Source organism: Equus przewalskii, chromosome 3 (assembly GCF_037783145.1).
Source record: "Equus przewalskii isolate Varuska chromosome 3, EquPr2, whole genome shotgun sequence".
Lineage (NCBI taxonomy): Eukaryota > Metazoa > Chordata > Mammalia > Perissodactyla > Equidae > Equus > Equus przewalskii.
The window spans coordinates 61,672,003-61,694,456 of record NC_091833.1 but is presented as its reverse complement, the minus strand read 5'-3'; the positions used below and the strand labels follow the sequence as shown (position 1 = coordinate 61,694,456).

At 40.2% G+C, this 22,454-nt stretch overlaps 1 protein-coding gene and 1 long non-coding RNA gene across 2 annotated transcripts in view; one reads left to right on the top strand and one right to left on the bottom strand.

The window, feature by feature from the left end:
* Window positions 1–2,499: 2,499 nt before the first annotated feature.
* LOC139082561 (uncharacterized) overlaps window positions 2,500–22,454 on the bottom strand; it is a 37,125-nt gene continuing 17,170 nt past the window's right edge. The window contains exons 2-3 of the long non-coding RNA XR_011538682.1: window positions 5,996–6,108; window positions 2,500–4,632 (exon numbers count right to left, since the gene is read on the bottom strand). This is a non-coding gene — a long non-coding RNA (uncharacterized lncRNA). The remainder of the gene's footprint in view (window positions 4,633–5,995; window positions 6,109–22,454) is intronic.
* Window positions 17,938–20,688, top strand: LOC103565789 (growth-regulated protein homolog gamma-like). The gene is made up of 4 exons (XM_008541948.2): window positions 17,938–18,691; window positions 18,787–18,910; window positions 19,030–19,113; window positions 19,916–20,688. Exons 1-4 carry the CDS (start codon window positions 18,592–18,594, stop codon window positions 19,929–19,931), a joined length of 324 nt encoding a protein of 107 aa, XP_008540170.2. The 5' UTR covers window positions 17,938–18,591; the 3' UTR covers window positions 19,932–20,688.

The following is a 22,454-nucleotide window of genomic DNA, read 5'->3' as shown; positions in this document are numbered from 1 at the left end:
AGCAGAAAATGTTCACAAATTAGGCACTAACTACAAATTCATAGATTCCTATCAACAAAACCAAACCACCAAAGGAAATTTTGCTCTTGGAAGTTGTTCTGCATTTTTCTAATTTTTGCTTTTTTCCCTTCTAAGGCCTTTGCGGTAAAAAGTTTCCTCTTCACTCTTTTCATAGAGCATTGAGGGTTTAGTTGGTTTTAAAGATATGTCCACATTTTTTTCTCATTACAAAGGACAATGAATGCATACTCATTATGGATAACATAGAATATTCAGAGGAAATGAGAAAACTTTAAAAAACTGTAATTTCACTACTCAAAAATGTTTCTGCCCTTTTTTAAAATATTAGCCATTTGATGTGGTTATAAAGTGAACTGCTAATTTTCAGTAAAATACCATTGTACACAATCACAAAGGAAACACTTGGTAATTACTTCCGACAAGAGATTTTCACATATTGAGGTATATGGGATAATTATTTGGGTTCAAAAACTAATTTGGCTTGAACCAAAGGAGCCTGATTTATGGCCTATCAGACATACATTGTACCTCAGCTTTAACCATCAAAGTGAAGAATGTGATCGCTTAAGATAAGAATGCCTACATCCCTCCCAGGCGCAATTGTTAATCCCTTTCCTGACATCAGAGGCAGGTTGACCTGCTAATTTGTAACTGAATACCTTTTTGAAACTTTGACGAATATGTGACCTGGGCGTGTTTAATGCATGTTCTTTGTTTTAAAAAGATATAAGACTGTACTGAAAACCATGCTTCTCTGAACCCTTTCTTTATTTCTGGAAAAGGCTTCCCAGGGCTATAATCCTCACTCTCACTCAAGTAAAACTCACCTTGTCTCTCTTATCTATACAATGGTTCTTGGTTATTTTGTGTCAACATTTCATCGAGTTGAAACTAGTTAGGGTGCATTTCTGCCCCAATTTTGGGTGACAGAATAAGGTTTTCCTTGACCAGGGAAAGAATGTTGAACCCATGTGATCTAGTATTTATGTATACATTTACAGGTACTGTGTATGTATATAGTCACTGTGTGTATTTATGTATGTATATATGTATGTATGCATGGAAAAATTTTTACTTCTTCCTTTCTAGATTCGTTGGCTGATCTAATAATTAAATTGATAATAGGACAGACTAACAGGAGAAAAACAAACAAAAATTTAACATGTATACTCCTATATACATGGGAGAGACCCAGGAAAACTAAGTAAGTCTCCTATATGGCTGAAGCCATCACCTTAAAAACCATCTTCATCTAAAGACAAAAAAATGACGTTGAGGGTGGAGAGTCAGATATGAGAGGCTACCAGGAAAAGCACAGTAAACAAGGGTAAGGTTGTTCTACAGATTTAAGTCATTGCCTTCTGCATTGATGAGAATTTCTAGAAATTGAGTCATCCCTCTCTTCCTGGTACAGGTAGGAAGATGCCTTTACAAATGGAGATTTCTCTTATAAATGAAAATGTCTTTTACAAAAGGGTAACTTGTACTTAGTTTTTAGAACTTTTTCTGTGTCTGCAGTTTTTCAAAAAATAACCAGATCAAGATAATCCTTATGCCAAAGAGACATCTTTTGGAGTGGCAAATTCTGCTGCCCTACTGTACATATTCACAAACACACAAACACACACACACCCCTCTAAAACAAGTTCACAATACAGGAATATCTCATTTTATTGTGCCTCACTTTATTGCACTTTGCATATATTGTTTTTTACAAGACCCTCCAACAGCAAAAAGATTACAACTCACTGAAGACTCAGATGATGGTTAGCATTTTTTAGCAATAAAGTATTTTTTAATTCATGTATGGACATTGTTTTTTTAGACATATGCTATTGCACACTTAATACACTACAGTATAATGTAAAAATAACTTTTACCTGAACTGGGATACCAAACAAATTTGCGTGACTTGCTTTATTGTGATATTTGCTTTACTGTGGTGGTCTGGGACTAACCCTGCCATATCTTAAAGGAATACCTACACAATACTTATTCTTGCTTTGTACAAAGAGTTCTGGTATTTTATTTTCTATACTATGCTATCTGACTTTATCCACTTTTTTTTTTTTTTAAAGATTTTATTTTTTTCCTTTTTCTCCCCAAAGCCCCCCGGTACATAGTTGTATGTTCTTCGTTGTGGGTCCTTCTAGTTGTGGCATGTGGGACGCTGCCTCAGCGTGGTTTGATGAGCAGTGCCATGTCTGCGCCCAGGATTCGAACCAACGAAACACTGGGCCGCCTGCAGCGGAGCGTGCGAGCTTAACCACTCGACCACGGGGCCAGCCCATGACTTTATCCACTTTTTAAAAAATGTTCACTGCAAGCCTTTAAAGTGATTTTACAACTCACTGATGGATTATAACTTGAAGTTTAAAAGCATTGCTTACTTGTTAATTAAAGATTTGTTGGAGAGAGGAAATTTCCCTCTTCTCGTTTTAGTTCTTTTGGCTAGTAATTAAAATGACATAAGACAGATTTACAGAAGAAAAACACATTTACTTTCATACCTACAGGGAACCCACGTAAATATGAGAGATTCCAAAGACAGGTAGAATGAGATATATATGTCATCCTGGACTAAGGAGAAGGGGTTAGAGGTCTGGGATTTCAAAGGGAAGGAAGGCAATTCACAGGAAGATGAATGGTAAACAAATGTTTGCTGGGATACCCAGAAACAATGAGACACAGAGAGAAATTTTAACAAACAGTCTTTGCTAAGTTCCTCCCTATCTACCACACCTAGTGCACATTATACTGTAGTTATCTATGGTGATAACTCCCATCCTGGAATAGGTCTTCTAACTAAATTCTTTTAGGCACTTACAGGAAAGGTCAAAGGTTTTTTCTGAGTCTTTTAGGCCTTGAGTTTTTTCAGATAGAAATGACCCACATGTTAAAGTGGCACATCTTGGTGTAGCCTGCCCTGAACCCCATCAGTTCCCTCCTCTGAAACTCCCCTGGAAGTTTCACAGTCCAGAAATTGAATTCGTAGAGTATTCTATCTCATTGAACTAGTTTCTTGTTTTAGAGAATAGGTCAGTCTAATTTAACAGTTGTTTCCAGTTTCAGGAGGTATTGTTACAGGTGACTCTCAAAGTTAGGCCTATATTGCATAAGCAAGCAATCAGGTATTTAATAAGTGACATTTCCATGGAAACAAAAGAAAAACAACGATTAATGACTGGAGCGAACTATAATCCCATTTTTGAGTTTTGAAGGCAGCTAGTAGAGAAGATTTCTAGGTGTCTGGCTCAAAGCATCTTTAGATGGAGTGAGGGCAGGCAGTGGCAATCTGACAGATTTTCCTGGTTTGCAGTTTGAATGTCTCTGGTGATCTTTCTGAGTAGCCCACATAGCACTAGGCATGACGATTGTCTATACCTGAGCTTTCGGGGTGATTTCTCTGAAGTTTATTTCAAGACCTTGAGCTACAGTTTGTATGGTTTCAGGAAAAGGGCAGTTTTAGTTCTCAATAATTCCAAGTCAAAAAATGGGAGAAAATTGGAAATGTTAGCCTGGGGATTTTTAGCCAGATATTTGAGGAAGCTAGAAGAATACAAGATGTGGTCTAATTTATAGATAGAAAACAAAACCTTAAAAGAAAATAAACAGCACTAGGATCTAATATCCACAAATGTATATTACTTAAACATAATTTTTTTCTCTAAAATCACCCCCATTTTTACCAAAGATAGCCAAATTAAGACAAATTTGCCTGCAAAATAAGTGTAGTTTCAATAAACTTGGCCTGATTATTTACATAAGTACAGAAGGATAGCAACTGATCATATAGGTTCTTTCAAATCTTCTTTGCAGAACTTTTATTAAGGAATCTCAGATGGAACTTTTAAAGGGCTCTCAAGACCAGGAAAGCCAAACCAAGGAGTTGCCACCAGATTTCACCTTCAATACCTCAAGATTTGGGTGAATTCCTCTCTTATCAAGGACCCAAAATATCTTGAGTTTCCTGGGCCTGACAGAAAGTGACCTTTCATACTCACTTGGTAGGGCTATTGGGAACTATGTAAGTGAGGTGCTAGGCTGTTTTTCCAAGGGATTTTATTGGCTCTATAAAGTCAATCTTAGTTCCTTAAAGCTGTCTGGTCATATCTAGGTCTATGTATGTCTCTCACAATGTGACATTCCAGTCAAAGCCTTAGTAATATAACTAATTTCCAATTGTGCCCTGTTACAAGGACAAAACAGATTTTTATTGAACATATTCAAATAACTATATTTCCATGAAATAAGAATACTTACTGAGAGTCTCTGAATTCTGGAGGTAGGGAGAAAAAGATAAGTGTTTCACTCCTGCTTACCAGAGTATAATTTACCAAATGGCTGTCAATCATAGTTAGCTTAAGAGGAAAGGTTTTCTTACATGTGGAAGACAAGAGATTTTTTAAAAAGCCATAAAAACTTATAATCATCCTCAGTTCATTTAGTCCCGAGTATTTGTTCTGTTTTCATCCAGTTTGTTTTTTCACTAGTTCTGGAAATTGTTGTCCAGTTCAGTTTTATGATCTTAAAGTTATCAGAAACTTGCACTTGTCAAAAAGTCCTTTCTGTGAATCTTCCTGAAGACAAAGCATTCCTGAAGGAGCACTTCTGCAAAAGTATCAGAGTAAGACAATAAGTTTCTGCAAATGATAAAAGATTTAAAAATGGGCATGGTTAGAGATTTGATGAGAGTTCTTTACAATGTATTTGGGCAAGAAATTTAGTTATTTCTATAACATACAACATTTCAAGATAATACCTAGAATTATGACTGATAACATTATACCAGGACGTATCAGACCTCTAGGAATTTTATGTAATTTCTGAAACACTTATAACCTACAATTATACAGATACAACGTAAAAATGATTTAGTATTACTTATTTGACAATGTTTTCCATGTAATTTAACATGTAAAATAAGCCTAATTAGTGTAACATCTCTCTTTTTACAAGAAGAGAGAGCAAAGTCTTTGAGATGTTTCAGGGGCCCTCTGAAAAATCCCAAAGTTAGCTAGAGGTCCAAAGGACTTCATTTAGATTGATTTTGTGAGGTTTGTCAAAAATATCAAAAGATTTGGACACTTGACCAAATAAGATCACAGATTGTTATGAAACAATACTTAATTATCTATTTGACCAAGATGAGAACAAAAGATTTCAAAAGTAAAAACAAAAGGTTACATAGTTGTAAGCTGAACTTAATTATTTTAATATTAAGAAGACTTTGTTTTCTAAGTAATCAAAGACCTAAGAAAACAACACAGGGCATTATTTTGATAAAAGACAGCTTTAGCCAGGCCTTGGGTCCCTCTGAGCCAAACTAACGCCAAAAGGGATGTGCCATGGGGTTAGGGATTGTGTGATGTTTTGACAGTGTACCTTGTTGCACAGAAATTTTCTTCATGTTGATAGGTCATCTAGTGTCAATCTAACCCATTCCATGACCAACTTATCCCAACATAGGAGTCTTTGGGTTAAATAGCAAGCACTTTACCAGCTCTTAGATGCTTGACCTGTGCCTCCCAGTTTTTCAGCTTTGGCTTCCAATGTATCTCTTATCAACACCTTCTACTTCATGTGTATATTAAACCCACAGCAGTTTGTCCAAACAGACACTGGTCTGGTGAGAACTGTGAGCTCACCAGTCTGTGAGGCTGGCTCAAACAGCAGGCTTATAGGGCTTACCCTTGTGTCTTGCCTTACGGTTTCCCTCTTTATGACAAACAACACAATAGACAGAGGCAAAGAAAAATAGTGACCATCTCTGGGAGGAAAAAGATTAATCAAAAACTGAGAGTACTCATTACCAAAATTTTACCAGAGTCACTCTGCCCAAGAAAGTACTTCCACAAATATTTTCTCCAACTAATCTAAATTTAGAAAGAGAGAGAAAGGACTCTCACCACTTTTGTTTCCACCAGACCCTATAGACAGAGATCCAAGAGGCTGATGTGGTAAGAAATCTTACCTTCTGCCAGCCATTGTCAGAGGTTAAGGATCTCTTCTTCTGTAGCAGTCCCAGGAGCAAGCAGTCTTCCAGCCCTTGATGCTGCTGCTGACTTCTCTTCTTAATTCTTTTGGCTGGTAATGGAAATGACATAAGACAGATTAACAGGAGAAAAACAAATTCAACTTTGTACATACGGGGAATCCACATAAGCATGAGAAATTCCAAAGACAGTCAGGCAAAATGAGGTATATATGTCATCCTGGACTAAAGAGAAGGAGTTAGAGGTCTGGTACTTCAAAGGGAAGGAAGGCAATTCACAGGAAGATGAAAATAGTAAATGTTTGGTAAACAATTGTTTGCTGGGCCACACAGAAACAATGAAACACAAAGAGAAATTTTATCAAACAGGCTTTGCTAAGTTCCTCCCTATCTACCACACTTAGTTCATACAATATTGAAGTTATCTATAGTGATAACTCCCTTCCAGCCACCTCTGATAGTCCAGTGGTTAAGATCCAGTGCTCTCACTGCTGCAGCCAAGATTCATTTCTCCATCAGGAAGCTGCACCACCCATCTGTAGGTTGTCTTACTGTGGTGGCTGCAAGTTGCTATGTTGCTGAAAGCTATGCCACCAGCATTTCAAACACCAGCCCGGTCACCCATGGTGAACACATTTCAGTGGAGCTTCCTCTCTAAGACAGTTTAGGAAGAAGGACCTGGCCACCCTCTTCTGAAAAAATTGACCATGAAAATCACATGAATAGCAGTAGAGCATCGTCTGAAGTGAGAGGATAGCACAAAAAGGCCAGGCAACGTTCCTCTCTGCTGTACACAGGGTCACTAGGAGTCAAAATCAAATTGAAGACACTAACAAGCAGTTGGGGAGAAGATCAAAGTTTCTGCCTGAGTTTTCTGGACTTTGATTGTTTTAGCTCAAAATAATCCACATGCCAAAGTAGCACATCTTGGGGTGGCCTGCCCTGAACCCCATCAGAGTCCATTTTTAACATTCCATGCTGGCGTCCACACTCTAATGAGTGCTTCCCAAGATACTTGGAGAGTCAGTAGGGGCAGGATGCTTGAGACCTGGAGAATAGTTAAATCACCTTCCTGTGGTCTACTTTTAGTCTGAATTATATTCACTGCCCATTCTGCTTCAGCTGTGAGCATCTTAGTTTGGGGTATAATTGAATTGAGGGCAAAAAGTACATTGCTTTCCAGGAGGGCTTGGGAAAAAAGCAAAGACATTTGGTGAATTTAATTGGTGGTTTTATACTTATTTCTTCTTCCCCTGTAGCTCTTTTCCTTGTCCTTGTAGTTGCTGACTTTAGCCCAATGGTCTTTTCAATAAGACAATCCTGGGTTACATCTCAGTTTTGTCTCTATGTGACCCTGAATCTCCTCAGTTTTCTTATCTGCCAGACAAGGTCTGTAATGTCCACCTCACAGGGCTCTAGAAAGGAGTAAGTCTCATTTATAACAGGTCCCAGCATGAGCCTGACTCAAAATTGGAAGCTTATAAGTAAAATTTACTTTTCTTCCATCTCTTTGGAGTTTTACCCTGAGAGCATGCATCATTTCCAAACAGTGGTGGCCACAATCCTTGAACTAATAAGCAACCCATTAAGAACATGGTCAACAAACCAGAACTTTCCCCTGCACAGAACCATCCAAAGCTTGGGTGCAAATAACTAGTTAAGAAAAAAGTTTAACATGGTAAACATAAACTGTGTTTTCCATTCATGGTAACTAAAAGAAAATCAAATTAAAAAACCACAATGTTTATCAACCAGCATATCTATAAAATTACAAAATATACGGGACATTTTGTAATCTGGAGCCTGGCTTAACTGTCTATCTAGTAAAGAAAATGAGGAAAAGAAATAAACTCTGGATCTAACATTGTCAAATATTTATTTCTTTCCCGAGGCAGACACAACGTGGGGATCGTGCTATTATTAGCCGGTGTTGTGGTAAGGGATAGGAACACTTGAAAGCATCAAGCAGAGTTGAAAGAATCAGCTCTTACTTATCATATGTGTTGGAGAACCAGTCTGCTTCCAGCAATTCTAGGGATCAGCTGGGGAATAAGGAATAAAGCAATTTATACGTATCTCCACAAAATAACCATTAAACGGCACTGTGATTATTTGTTTATCTGTTTGTTTTCCTCCTCTAGATCAGGGAATAAGGGTCATGTCTATTAACCTCTCTTCATTCTCACTTCCAGAAAAATGCCTGACAGAATAGGTACTAAATAAATGTTTGTCAAATATTAACTACATGAAAGGAGACAATAATGCAGTTGGTACTATGATATAACGGTGCAGCAGGTGCTGGAGAAGGCACTCAGCCAACACAAAGTTGGTCCAACATTAAAGACTCTGTTTCCCAATGCCTGACCTTGTTAGGCTCAGAGATTTCACCAAATTATTAGGAGACATTATAGCACACTCAGGCTATTTGCCCCATCAGTGATTTGTATGATTTTTTAGTTAGAGTCACACCTGTAACTATTAGGGAATCTGCTAAGAGTTCCCCTCATCTGTCCATCCACACTCACCATCTACAGATGCTATAATATGTGCTCATTAAACATTATTTGATGATAGATATTTACATTCCATGTATATCATACACATATGTAAAATACACACAACTAAGCCAATCCTTTCTCCACTTCCACCATAATTTCCACCCTACATAATTGGATCTCTTATTTCTTTAATGTCCTCAGCTACTTCAGAAATGTCAATCAAAGAACAGCTCAGTCATACAGCAGAGACACACCTTGAAAATAAGTATCATTCAGAATCCTCTGCCCCAAAGATTACCTAAATATATGAACAGAACCTAGAAGGGAAAAATAAAACCAAAACCATTTCTGGCCAAAGAACTGGGAGATAATAAACATCGGAAAACATTGTGGTCAACATGCTCAATATCAAGTTTTTATGATGATTCATAAATTTCCTGGTTGAAATCTGTATCTTTATGCTACGCATGCTATATTCTTTTGCAGTTTATACATTCATCTTTCAACTTCCTGAATTTTGTTTACATAACATCACAATGTCATACTGATATTTTCATCTCTGAAACAACTTCTTGTGAGATTATTTCTAAGAAAAAAGTTTTCTCATTTCCTTATTTTCTACAGTTTTCGCAATCCTGTATCTTTTTGTTGTGCTATATGATCATGACATCATTTGTTTAGTGAGTACTACTTCCAGAAAGTTCAGGAAACAACTTTTACAAAATGGGGATGAAAAACAATTTATAAAAATGTTTTTAAAAACCAACAAGTCTCAAAAAAAAAAAAACAAACCCCTGCTAACAGCTGATATATAGAATGGTTCTCAGTGTTAACTGAGATTTTAAGTATTTGTAGACTGGTCATATCATCAGATTATCAAGCCAGGAACAGAAAAATAAATGATCTAACATTATAGAAGAAAGTAGACAGGCTAAACGAAGACTTTTATATTAGAGGTTGGACTTTATCCAAATTTACATCTCCTACAACACCTATCACTTTGCCTGGTGCACATAAATGAAAGAAAAAACGTAAGGGATGAATAGCTACTTTCCATTCACTTCCTGCTCAGACTTTGTACCTTTAATTAGCTGGACCCTCCCCTCTATCATGAAGCAGATGGTCCACAAAGGCCAAACATATTCCAGCTCCATTTGCGGCAGTCAATCAAGACCTCTCTTGCTTTATTCCTGACATTGCTCCCGCTCTGTTCTAGACCTTGGCAGCCAGGCTCTGGTTTTGAATGTATTTGCAGGCCCCCCTTGTGTTCTTTGGACTTGTTGGCAGACCTTAGCCTCAGAACTTTCTGAGGATTTTAGTTCAGATTCATTTCTCCGGCTGCACCAGGTAGGACACTTTTCCCCAGCTCTTATACTTAATTCAAACTCTGGCTCATCTAGGTTCACCTATATCCCCTGGGGAGTTTTACTCAGATGCTGAGTAGTCAAAATAGGCAAAAGAAACTAAGGAAATTTAGGCTGTTGCAATCCCTCAAGGACAATTTCCTGATATCCTAACCTCAGGACACTTGGTTACATGAAACAGTGGCCTGAAACCATTTATTCACGCATTATTTCAGCAAACATTTGCTGAATGCTTAGTACGAACCAGACATATTGAAGATGGTGGATGCAAAAAGAAATGAGATATGATATCTTCTTTGAAGGGTAGCTAATCTAGCATAGGAGTATGTAAACCAATGGTCCCCCATAAGGTGCTCTGTGTCCAAGAGCCAAGATAAGCTCTTGGATGGAGTTAGGGACTTTCTGATGGAGGTGATATTTGAAATGGCTCCTGAGTGATAAGCAGGAACCTCTGGTGACTGGGCTATACCTTTCCTCCAGGTCTATCTCTCTGTCTCGCTGCCTCAGCGTTAAACTCCATGTTAAAACAAATAAACTGCTTATTTTTGTTCTCAGGTCATACCACACTGCTTCCAGCTTCCATGCCTTTGCTCATTTGGTCCTCTTTTTCTGGAATGGGTCCCGTACCCATTGACATTAGGTAGCACACTCCTCCAGAAAGTTTTATGACAGCTCCCACCCTTCTGAGAAGAGGAGTCAGATGCCCCCTCACTCCTTACTCTGAATGCCTATAAAGCTCTGTACCTTGCTGAGTATCATGGACCTCCAGACAACTCCATATCGTTCTGTCCTACTCTGGTAGACCATGAGTTCAGTAGTGGCAGAGTCTGTCTTTTCCCTCTTCGTAACCTAATAATTTAGTTCCTAGTTTATAAATGGTAGATAGATGTGGAAGGGATGAATGGATAGAGAGATTAAGTAGAGTAAATAGAGTAACTTGTGCTGGAAAGTTATCCATAGCAGAAGCGTGGAAGATGGATGGTGTTAAGCAAGACTATTTCACTGGCAAAAGATAGGCATCTGATTTAAATGGTCTTAAAAAAAAAAAAAAGGAAATCTGTTGCCTTACATAGCTGAAAAGCCCATGAATAATTCAGAGCCAACTGGAGGACACAGGTGCCCAAACAAGGTCCTTAGTAATTTGTCCCATTTTATGTGCTTTCCTCTGGGCCAGCTTCATCCTCAGGCAGGCTCTCCTCAAGCATTGGCTGACCTCTAGGCCCCCATTTCACCAGTTTTGCAACCCCAGCAAGAATTAAGAACTTCTTTTTCAGTTGTTTGAACAAAGACTCTAGGACTGTTTCTCATTTGGCCAGGCTTAAGTCATTCTCCCATCTCTGAATCAATCAGTAGGGTTGGGGGTGGGCCCCGATAGGAAAGGAATCGAGAAATGGATCATCCCACCTGAATGCTATGGACTGAGAGCAGGTAAATCTTGGGTGTGTTACCCTGGGAAGAAAAAGGGAAGCCAGACATGCAGTCTCCGGGGGGACTGAGTGGGGAGGCTGACTCTGATCCCAGTACACACTCATGACCTTGGCCTGTAGGGGTCAACTGACCCAGGAATTTAATATCATTTTCAGATATCTTCACTCTTCTCCTCTCAGAGCCAGAGTCTCACATTAGAAGACGTCACTCTGGGGAAATAGAGATGGCAGTCGTGAGGGAGTAAATTCTTTAGGCAAGCTCGGGGTGGAGCAGAGCTACCCTGCTCATTCCTGCTTGCCAATCAGCATGGTTAATTCTCAGGAAGGAGCAGTGTCTTAGCCAAGCTGCCCCCACAAAAAGCAGAGCCTGAGTCATCACCTGCCATGCAGGCAGATTTATTTAGGGAAATGTTCCTAATGCATAGGACTGGAGAACCGGGAAGAGGGAAATAGGATGTGGGTAACTGGGATTCAATCCTGCTGGAGACCCTCTAAGAAGTCATGTAGAATATTTGCCTAAAACATGAAAGACAGGGAAACATTTATCGATTTCCTCCTGTTCCCTATTGGGCAAGAGATTTTCCACTGCAGTGATGGAGATGCTTTGCATAAAGTGGAAGACCCTGGTGCAGCCCAGGTGGGGAGCTGTAAATTTACACTTGCATGCAGCTGCTGGCTACAGCAATGACTGGGGTAAAACAGGGGGCCTGAAAGGTGTAAGCATCCTGAATTTTACTGTCATTTCTGAAAGATTCGTAATAACACAGGGCAAATGGAATTAGCCACCAAAGCTTTCACTTTAAAGGTTCTTCCATTTGTTTAAGAGTTGTTGCTTGCATGGATTTAAAGATTGTGCCTCAAAACCTGGCGTTCCACTCTTGCAAAAGTAACTGACTTGGAGAAACACTTGTTCAAACAGACAAAGAATTTGTTTATTGTATTAACAATAAACCATTAACTACAGGACTTTTGTCCTTACAAATATTTCTGCATTTTAGTTCATGGAGATCTCATGGATTCAAATGGCATATTAAGGAGCAAAGAACAACCACCAAAAAGAAAACTTTCCCTTTCACTTGATTTCTAAAAACAAGTGATTTTGACTGTCATTCCCAGGAATCAAATTCTACACACTCTATAAATATTGTCTGCTTCATGACAAGCTTTGTTTGCTTCATTTTTTTGGCAACTTCTGTAGATGAATTGAAATTCTACTCTTCCTTAATATTCTCATTTATGTCAGTTCTGGGTTGGGTCTGGAGACCATTACAGCCAAGACTTTCTGTTTTTCTTCAGTTACAAGAAATAGAGGAGAGATTTGGACAGCATGATTAATGGTGAAGACAAACTATGTAAGCCCATGAAACACAATGAAGTGGCCAAACTGGGGCCGCAGATATTTTGGATATTCATGTTTGAGCAAATATGGACTCAACAAAAATTCAGTTCCCTTTCTAGAAGCTATTGAGTAAAGCACTCATGTCCACTGATTTCATTTGGTGGTATTCTAAATTGATTTAGAAACCGAAACTTTTTTAGAAACAAATTTTTTATTTTGAAATAATTATAAATTTACAAAAGTTGCAAAGATAGTACAGTTTCCATGTACCCTTCACCCAGTCTCCCCCATTAGGAACAGTTTACGTTACCCTGGTACATTTGCCAAAGCTAAGAAACCAACACTGGTACATTACTATTAACGAAACTCTAGACTTTACTTGGATTTCACCAGTTTTCCAATTACTGTCCTCTTTCTGTTCCAGGATCCAATCCAGGGTACCACATTGTAGTTAGCTGTCATGTCTCCACGCTTTCCTCTGGACTGTGACCATTTCTTAGTCTTTCCTTATTTTTCACGACCTTGACAGGTCTGAAGAGTGCTAGTAGGCTATTTAATATTTCTCAATTTAGGTTTGAAGAATATTTTTCTCATCGTTAGACTGAGGTTGCGATCTTTTGCAAGAATACCAAAGAGGTGAAGTACCCTTCTCATCACACCATATCAGGGGGTACCTGATATCAAACTGACATCACGCTGATGATATTAACCTTCATCATTTGGTAAAGCAGATGTGTGCCAGATTTCTCCATAGTAAAGTTACCTGTTTTTCAGAATTGGACACTAAAAAAACATAACAAGCTATATCAATGCTGCAGGAGAAAGTTAGGTCATTAGTGAAACAAAACCATGGAGATGTGTGACCATTTTGCTGTATTTGCATTTTAGAATAAGTAAGTTTGAACCATTCAACCAGGGGAATAACAAACAGATGTTTAAAAAATCATTCCTCTCAACCCTCATACACTGTTGGTGGGAATGCAAACTGGTACAACCACTATGGAAAACAGTATGGAGATTTCTCAAAAAGTTAAAAATAGAAATACCCTATGACCCAGCCATCCCATTACTGGGTATCTATCCTAAGAACCTGATAACAGATATCTCAAGAGTCCGTTGCACCCCTATGTTCATCGCAGCATTATTTACAATAGCCAAGACGTGGAACCAGCCTACATGCCCAGAAACTGATGACTGGATAAAGAAGATGTGGTATATATACACAATGGAATACTACTCAGCCATAAAAAAAGACGAAATTGGCCCATTCACAACAACGTGGATGGACCTCGAGGGCATTATGTTAAGCGAAATAAGTCAGTCAGAGAAAGACGATCTCTATATGACTCCACTCATAGGTTGAAATTAGTATATTGAGGAGATCTGATCGGTGGTTACCAGGGAAAAGGGGGGGTGGGGGGAGGGTACGAAGGGGGAAGTGGTGTACCCACAACATGACTAACAAAAATGTACAACTGAAATCTCACAAGCTTGTAATCTATCATAACATTAATAAAAAAAAAAAAAAAATCATTCCTCTCCAGAAATTATTAACCAGATACCACAGAGCATTCTGTCGTAGCATAATGGTGAAAAGTCATTCTCTCTGGGTTTGGGTCCCAGGCTCAATATTTTGTGACCTGAGGAAAGTTGCTTAACCTCTCTGCACCTTAGTTTCTTCTTTGTAACCTTAACATTCCATAAGGATAACAATATCTCCTTCACGGTTTGTTGGAGGATTGAGTGAGTCAAAATTTGTAAAACTCTTAGAGGAGCACAAAATAGATGTGCTGTGCCTTGGGGTGAGTGTAGAGGTTTAGTAACCTGCCCACAGTGTGTGGCAACTAAATAAAGGAAGCGGTCTGTTCCATATTGACTCAGAATCCTGTAAGCTCTTATAATTTGTCAGCTACTATGTTTGTTGAAGAAAAAATCAAATTTTCACTGACCTGTTAAAGTTTGTTCCACAGACAAAAGTTAAGAGAGTTTAGAGAAAAAAATAATCTCTTCAAGTTTTTCTGGCTTTTATAAATTTTATAAAGTGAGCCTGCATTACATTTACAATTAGAAAACAAAACAATACACCTTTCAAGTTTTAATGAATAACTTTTGTATTTCTGGGCCAGCTTCCCATCAAATCCCAGAAAATTATTGATAACAAGAGGAGTAACCATACAAATTCTCAATTATTCATGAGCTAGTCCCATACTTTACAACTTTTAGATTATTTCTTATTTCCTACTGCTTAATACAAATTTTAATCTCCCTTTAATTTTCCTGATTTTTCTCTCAGGATTATACCGATAAACACTATAGTATTTTTAAAGACAGTCATTCATTTTATAAATCTTTTCCAGTAAATAAGATGTAGAGTCTTTAATTTAAATTTCCTTTTTTGTGTGTGTGTGAGGAAGATTGGCCTTGAGCTAACATCTGTTGCCAATCTTCCTCTTTTCACTTGAGGAAGATTCTCACTAAGCTAACATCTGTGCCAATTGTCCTCTGTTTTATGTGGGATGCCACCACAGCATGGCTTGACAAGCAGTGCTAGGTCATCTGGGGATCTGAACCTGAGAACCCCAGGCCACGAAAGTGGAGCGCATGAACTACTACACCACCAGACCAGCCCTTCAAATTTCCTTTTTATAGATGAAATGATGGAAAGTAGGACTATAAAATAAATCAGTGATAGATGTCAGCAGTAAAAAAAAAAATCTCATATAAAAAATCTCAGATCAAGAAATCTCATAAGTGCATCTCCCAGTAGAGTACAGATGTGCCTTCCTTTCAGAAAGCCTGGTACAGAAAATATTAGATGTGGAAAGAAAAATTGGAGAGTTAACATTTTCATTATAATTTATTTTTCTTTATAGAAGAATTCTAAAACGATCTTCTGTTTAGGCGATGTTGGAGAAAGCTATTTCCATTTTATTTATTTTACAAACATTTATAAGTCACTTAATTGGTGCTGGCTCTCACAAACATTGATTCATTTCTCATAACTACCATTACAAAAGAAATAACAGACCTAAAATGGAGTCATTGGCCCCCCACCACAAGCAAACCAAGGATTAATTATGGTTTCAACCTATTCCAGGAATGTGATCTTTAAACAGTCAATCTGAAATCTCCTGATTGGCACAGTGAGGTTATCTGTATGATGAAGACCCCTGCCATTCCATCCTCCTCAAAAGAAGATGTCCTGGTCTGAAACAATCTTTTCTTTCTTTTTACTAATAGCTTCCTTGCCCCACCATTCTTCTGCCTATAAAAACTTTCCATTTCGTACAACTCCTCAGAGCACCCTTCAAGATGCTAAGTGGGCTGCTGCTGCTCGATTCATGAATCATTTAACAAAGCCAATTAGATCTTCAAATTTACTGGGTGGAATCATTTTGTTTTTTAACACTATGTTGGGGTAGGTAAAGAAATATTTAACAACTTGCAGATGATGGGGTTCAAGGCAGGCTGCCCCAAAATGTGCCACTCTGGTATGTGGATTATTTCGAGCTGAAGACAATAAGGGCTTAGAAGACTCAGGAAGAACACTTAACCTTCCCCCAAACTGCCTAAAAGAATTGAACACGGAAAGCCTGTTACAGGAAGGAGCTAATAACATAAAATAACTATAGTATAATATAAAAATAGGTGTGATAGCAAGGCACCAACAAGCCCATTTTTGATCCAGCAAAACTTGTTTAACAAACGTTTGCATTTCCATCTCCATGTAAATGGCCTTCCTCCCCCTTGAAGTCCCAAACCACTACCCCTTGCATCCTCCTTTGTGTTTAGCTGATGATGGTATTTAAGGTGGCAGCTTTGGCCATTCTGGCCAGTTGCTCAGTTTTCCTGGGTTTCTCCCACATGTACATTTTATTAAACTCTGTTTGATTCTCTCCTGCTAACCTGCCTTTTTATTTATTTGACCAGCCATAAGAACCTTAGAAAAAGGGGTGTGTGGGGGGGGATTCTCTCTCTTTCCCTTCACAGGTGATGGGTGGCAACTAAATCCAGGCACTTTGTTGCACCCCAATGGCTGGCTATGGCGGGCAGGCTCTGATCCACTGAGCTGGGCTGCCTAGTGCCCTGTCCCTAGACACTCATCCCTTGGCTAGAGGCCATTTCTTTCTCCTTCCCCCTCCCATCGTATTTCACATCTCCAAGAGGTCTGAATCCAATCTGAAGACCTACACTTGTTAAAAAGAAAACCACTGGCCCCAAATGATGTCACTCATGCTACAGCCCAAAGATACCAAACCTAGATTTAATATCTCATCGAACAGCAGTTTCAACCTCTCCTAGAAATGTAATCTTAATAGAACAGTCTGGAATTTTATGGTCAAGCATCAGTAAGGTAGTCTATCAGGTGGGCCCTCTCCATCCCCTCCCCACCCCCACAGAAGAAGAAGAGGCAATCTTCATGATAAAGACCCCTGCTGTTTAGTTTCCTTCTCCCAAGAGGAGATGGGCTGACCTAAAAAGAATCTTTTTTTTCTTCCGATAACAGCTCCCTTGCCCCATCCTTCTTCCCGTAAAAACCCTTCCCTTTTGTACAACTGCTCAGAGCACCCTCCTAATTCCTAGTTGGGATGTTGCTTGATTCATGAATTGTTTAATAAAGCCAGTTAGATCTTCAGATTTTCTCGGTTGGATTTTGTTTATTAACACACTTAAACCTTCTATACCTAATGTTGAGTCAATCAAAGATCTACAAAACATCTGGAGAAAACCTAGTAAAGGCATCAGGTAAAAAGACTGAAATTCCTGGTCAGAAAACAGAGACATCAATGTTTGCTTCCAGAGAAAGGGGGAACCGACACAGAAGGGCCTGGTAGTAAATGCAATTGGGTTTTACGTGTGACTCAGCATTTCATATTTCATCCCCACGTCCGGAGTAAGGCTGCTACACAGCAGGTACCCATTCTAGCGTCCATGTGCTATTTTGTCCATGGATAGACCGGAAAAGGTGAACCCTGTGAGCCTGACCAACCTGCCTCTCCGCAGCTTTAAAGTGATCTCCAGTCCCAAATTTCATAGATCAAGTCTGATCTCCTCATGCATGGAAAAGGAGGTGTCCTGAGAATTTTAGAAGTTCCAACATTTCAGGGAAGAAGGAAATTCAGCAGGTTACAAAAGAAGAGGTCACGTTACCGCCCTTAATTTCACTGAAATTAACACTGGATTCAGCTTTTGACACTGATTCCAGTTTCCACCGCATGGAAAACACAACCAAGATCTTCGAAGTGTGATTTGAGAATATGCAACAAGAGGAACGTGTCAAACATTCTTCTCTGGAATCCGAGATGTCAGCTGTATTTTTGACAGAGAGCATTCACTTCAGACACGTAAAACATGCAAATCCAAAATCTTTAGAGAGACAGAGACTATATGTAGATAGAGGATAGGTAACAGCAAAATTTAACCCTTCGCCCCTCCTTAATTCTCCCAGGTCTGATAACTAAAGCGACATGATTCTGTCCCTCTAAAGCTGTCGCTACCTTTCGGGAGTCTCCCAGAAGGACCCGCCCTCAGTTCTTTCCCCTCTGCCCACCCCGGGACTAGGGGTCACTTGGCGCCCACGGTCCCCCCTCGCAGGCGGAGCTCCAGGGTGGCCGCGACTCACTCGCCTCGCTCACTCACTTAGGGAGGGAAGTGAAGAGTCCCGAGTAGGCGCAGTTACAGTCACGCAGGAGGTGACACGCGGTAGGGTGGCACCGGCGGGTCCCAGCACCCCGCCTCATCCTAGGGCGGGGCCGCGCTTCTTTCCGCACCCGGGGGAGACCTGGAGGTCCGGGAATTTCCCTGGCCCGGGGCTGTGAGGTCTGCAGCCCCATCGTGGATAAAAGGGGTGCGCCGAGGTCGGGGAGCCACAGAGCTCGCTCCGCCAGCAATCCCGCCAGCTCTCTCGCTCCAGGCCCCGCCGCCCCGACCGTCTGAGCTGAGCCCCATGGCCCGCGCCGCCACCGCCACCGCGTCCTGCGCTCCCCGGCTCCTCCGGGCCGCGCTGCTGCTCCTGCTCCTGGTCGCCGCCACCCGGCGCGCGGCAGGTGAGACCCGGTGCCCTGGGGTTCCAAGGGCGGGACAGGGATCGGGTGGGCCCACCGGGGGACAGTCACGCTAACCGAGTCCGTTCTCCCTGCAGGGGCGCCCGTGGTCAGTGAACTGCGCTGCCAGTGCTTGCAGACCGTGCAGGGGATTCACTTCAAGAACATCCAGAGCGTGAAGGTGACGCCGGCGGGCTCCCACTGCGCCCAAACCGAAGTCATGTAAGTGCTGCCGCGCGCCGCCGCTGCTACCGTCCTTGTGACCTGTACCGTCCCGATGCCCCCAACCCGACCCCCAGCCCGACCTCCTGCCTCACTTGGATTTTCCCCTCTTTCTGCAGAGCCACTCTCAAGAATGGACAGGAAGTTTGTCTCAACCCTGAAGCCCCCATGGTTAAGAAAATGATCGAAAAGATGCTAAACAAGTGAGTAAGAGCCATTGGTCACTGGCATCTGACTCCTGAAAACTGTATCAGAGAAACCCAGGGTTTAGCTGAGGAGGGAAAAATAATTATTTCTCAATTTAATTTGCCACTAAGATCATTAATCTGCTCTGGTGCCAGAAGGGCATTTCTAGTACCCTCCATCCCCACCCTTGACTCTATCCCCATTCAAATAAGTGTGGGTAAAGCTGCTTTCATTAAAATACTCATTGGGGTTGGTCAGTTATGCTAAAAAGCTTTTCCCCTGTTAGAAAACAGGCATTTTTTTTTTTCCTCAGTGTGTTCTGGGCTTCACACCTGAAAAGGAGAACCTTTGGTTTTCTGCAACTTAGGCCCTAAAGCTTAGCGGTGAAGAACAGGGACTTTGCAGTGACGCTGCGCTGAGTACAAACCTGGGTTCACCACTTATTAGCCATGTGGCTCAAGGACGATTATTTGGTTTATCTAAGCCCAGTCAAACAGGGAAGCTGCATGGGGTTGCTGTGAGTTACTGTGAGGCTGAAGTGAGGTGCAGTGTGACAGACAGACAAAGAGTCACGGGTTCTGGCTGTTTGTAGCCAATAATTCAGTTTTTCTAAATAAAAGCATCCTAAAGAAAAGCATCTTAAATAAGAGCATCCAAGAGCCTAGAGGTCTCTGCTACAGTATAGGGAGTAGCCATGTGGTGCCAGGCTGGGAAAATTTAAATTCAGAAAACTCTGGAACATGGTGGGGCAGGCCAGGAGAGGAATGTTGTGCAGCCAGCTTTCCTAAGCAGTTACTAAGTACATTTTTCTCATTACAGGGGCAGCTCCGACTGACCAGAGGAAGAAGCTGATCAGTGGCTGTAGCTGAAGTAGGCCCTGCCCTTACAGGAATCAAAGCAGAAAGAGAGAAACGGATCATCAGCTCCCGAGGCCGCCTGGATCAGGCTTAATGTGTTTGACTTCGCTTAGGAGGGATCCTCCACTATTTATTTATTTATTTGTTGCTTGATTTTTCCAAGATTCTATGTTATTATTTTAAATATAAAATAATTATGTAATTGAATCTATTTGTGCACTGTACCATTATTTTTATTGTTTATTTTATGCCAAACCCAAATTAGTACAATCCTGATTTGTATTTACTTTGAAGGTAGAAGGTTTGCAAACGCCCTGCAGTCATTAAACTAATATTTTTGAGGAGCCCACAACATACCAGTGTCTGTGACAGAGGCTGGGGAGTCGAAGCAATTAGACAGTGAGGTCATTGTCAGGGTGGGGGAATATGTGTGTACGTCTATTTTTCTAACTTTTTAAAGGAATGTCAGTTATTCTTTATTGAAATGATTTTATAGTATGAGAAGTGATTTTATAGTAGTATAGAAGTGAGAAGTGGTCAACACTTCTCATGCTGAAGCTTTCAGAACCACAATGTTCTAAATATCCTTTGGACATTTCATGTCTTCCTTGTAAGGCATAATGCCTTGTTTCATGTTAATTATGCAATGTTTCTTTATGTCTTAGAACACAGAGCTTTAAATATTTATTGATGTTTTTGCAAAAATAAACATTAAAATAAAGTATTTCAAAATAACCAATGTTTGTTTTGTTTTCTGGAAAAAAAAAGAGGGCCGTCTTTACTGGATAATGTGATGATTTACGTCAACATTTCTCAACGGTTTTTTCTCCTCCTGGGCATTCAATTTGCTACACAGATAAATGAAACTGTCAGCTATGCTTAATTTCATCTGGTGATAGCTGTCATTCCCCTTGGCTCTCACCCACCCAGGATTGTGCTTTTCCAAACTGTAGGCTGCCCCCTCCCTCCTCAGTGTGAGAGTCACTGATATATATTGCTGGCTTTTGTAAGGAGCTCCATTCTACCTCACTACTCAAGTTTACCTCCTTAAAAACATTTACATTCTTACAGCTATCTTAACAAGGACTCTTATTTAATTCCTTTTGCTAAATGATTCTTCAAACAATTATTGACAATTTAATAAAGCTAGCAGTGAAATGGTGGTAAAGTGGGTTTTTTCTTTAAAACTTAACTTGTGTTATCAATAGAAGAAGAAAAAGTGAATCACTGAGTACTTGACCTATGAAGTGATGTGATGGATGTTCCGGTTCAATTTTCTAACCTTCATTTATAAGTTACTACCACTGAGTTTAATGTTATCCCAGTCCGTGGTACCAACTTACCAGATAGAATGGTTTTAAGATTTGAGTGCATTTTGTATGGAAACTGATAGATTATTTAGACTGAGAAAATCCAGGAACTTGGTATTCAGTGCTGCCCCAGGATGACAGTAGCACTCCAGGTTTCCAAGACGGAAACAAAGTTGGTACGTCAAGGGAAGAAAGAGCCCTGTAAGCTAAACCAGTGTAATCCAGACCTGAAAAGGACGAAGGTTTGCGGATGTGTGGGACGTGTGCTTGGCTCTGACTCAGGACTAGTTGAGGGAATCCTGAGCCCTAGGTAAAAGAGTTCAGCAGAGGTAAGAAGGCAGAGCTGGCAGCCTAAATACTGGAGATCAAGTTCTGGCTTGCTCCAAGCAGCTGGGTAAGCAAGGCTCTAAGTAGCAAGAAATAACTGTGTGAGCTTCTTTTCCCTCTTAAAAAAGTTAAAAACAGTCATCTCTTCATAATTCCAATGTTATTAATTACAAATGAGATGAAAGAAAATTTGTGAACTGTACAGAAGTAAATAAAGGCAAAACATTCTAGAAGCTTCATAAATGCTAGCATTCACTTTCTAACTCCAAATCAGAGGTTGTTGGAAAATATTTACAAGTAGGACTCCAAGGGCTCAATAAAGCCCTCACACCTAAGACCGGTCCTTACATTCAAACACTGTCTTAAGCTTGCTGTACTGGCCAATTAGTTCTTGTCAATATGGAACACGGAGCATAAAAAGGAGGAAGGAGATATTTCTGTTCATAGGGTGGTTAAAGACAAAGATTTCAAAGAATCAGATTGACTTTGGAGTAAATTCCAGCTCTATCACTTGTTGACTGTGTGGTCTCAGGCAAATTTCTTGACTCCATCCAACTTCATTTCCCCTTCTGTAAAACAAAGACAATAACAGAAAACACTTTCTGAAGTTGTTGCAGGGATTAAGTATTATTAATGGCTTCAGAAATCTGCCATTGGTCCTCAGACCAATTTCATGGACGTTGTTTCAGTGTCAGTCTTGGATGAAGTGGATGTGTAGTGTTGTTTTCTTACCAAATTGCTCTGAGACTTTGTGAGTACAAAGCAGTCTCCCACTGAGAGTGTTATGGCAGGAAATGGGACACAAGAGTGTGTGAGGTGGTGGCCATTGGGTGAAGGAAGTAGGAAAAAAATATGTGACACATC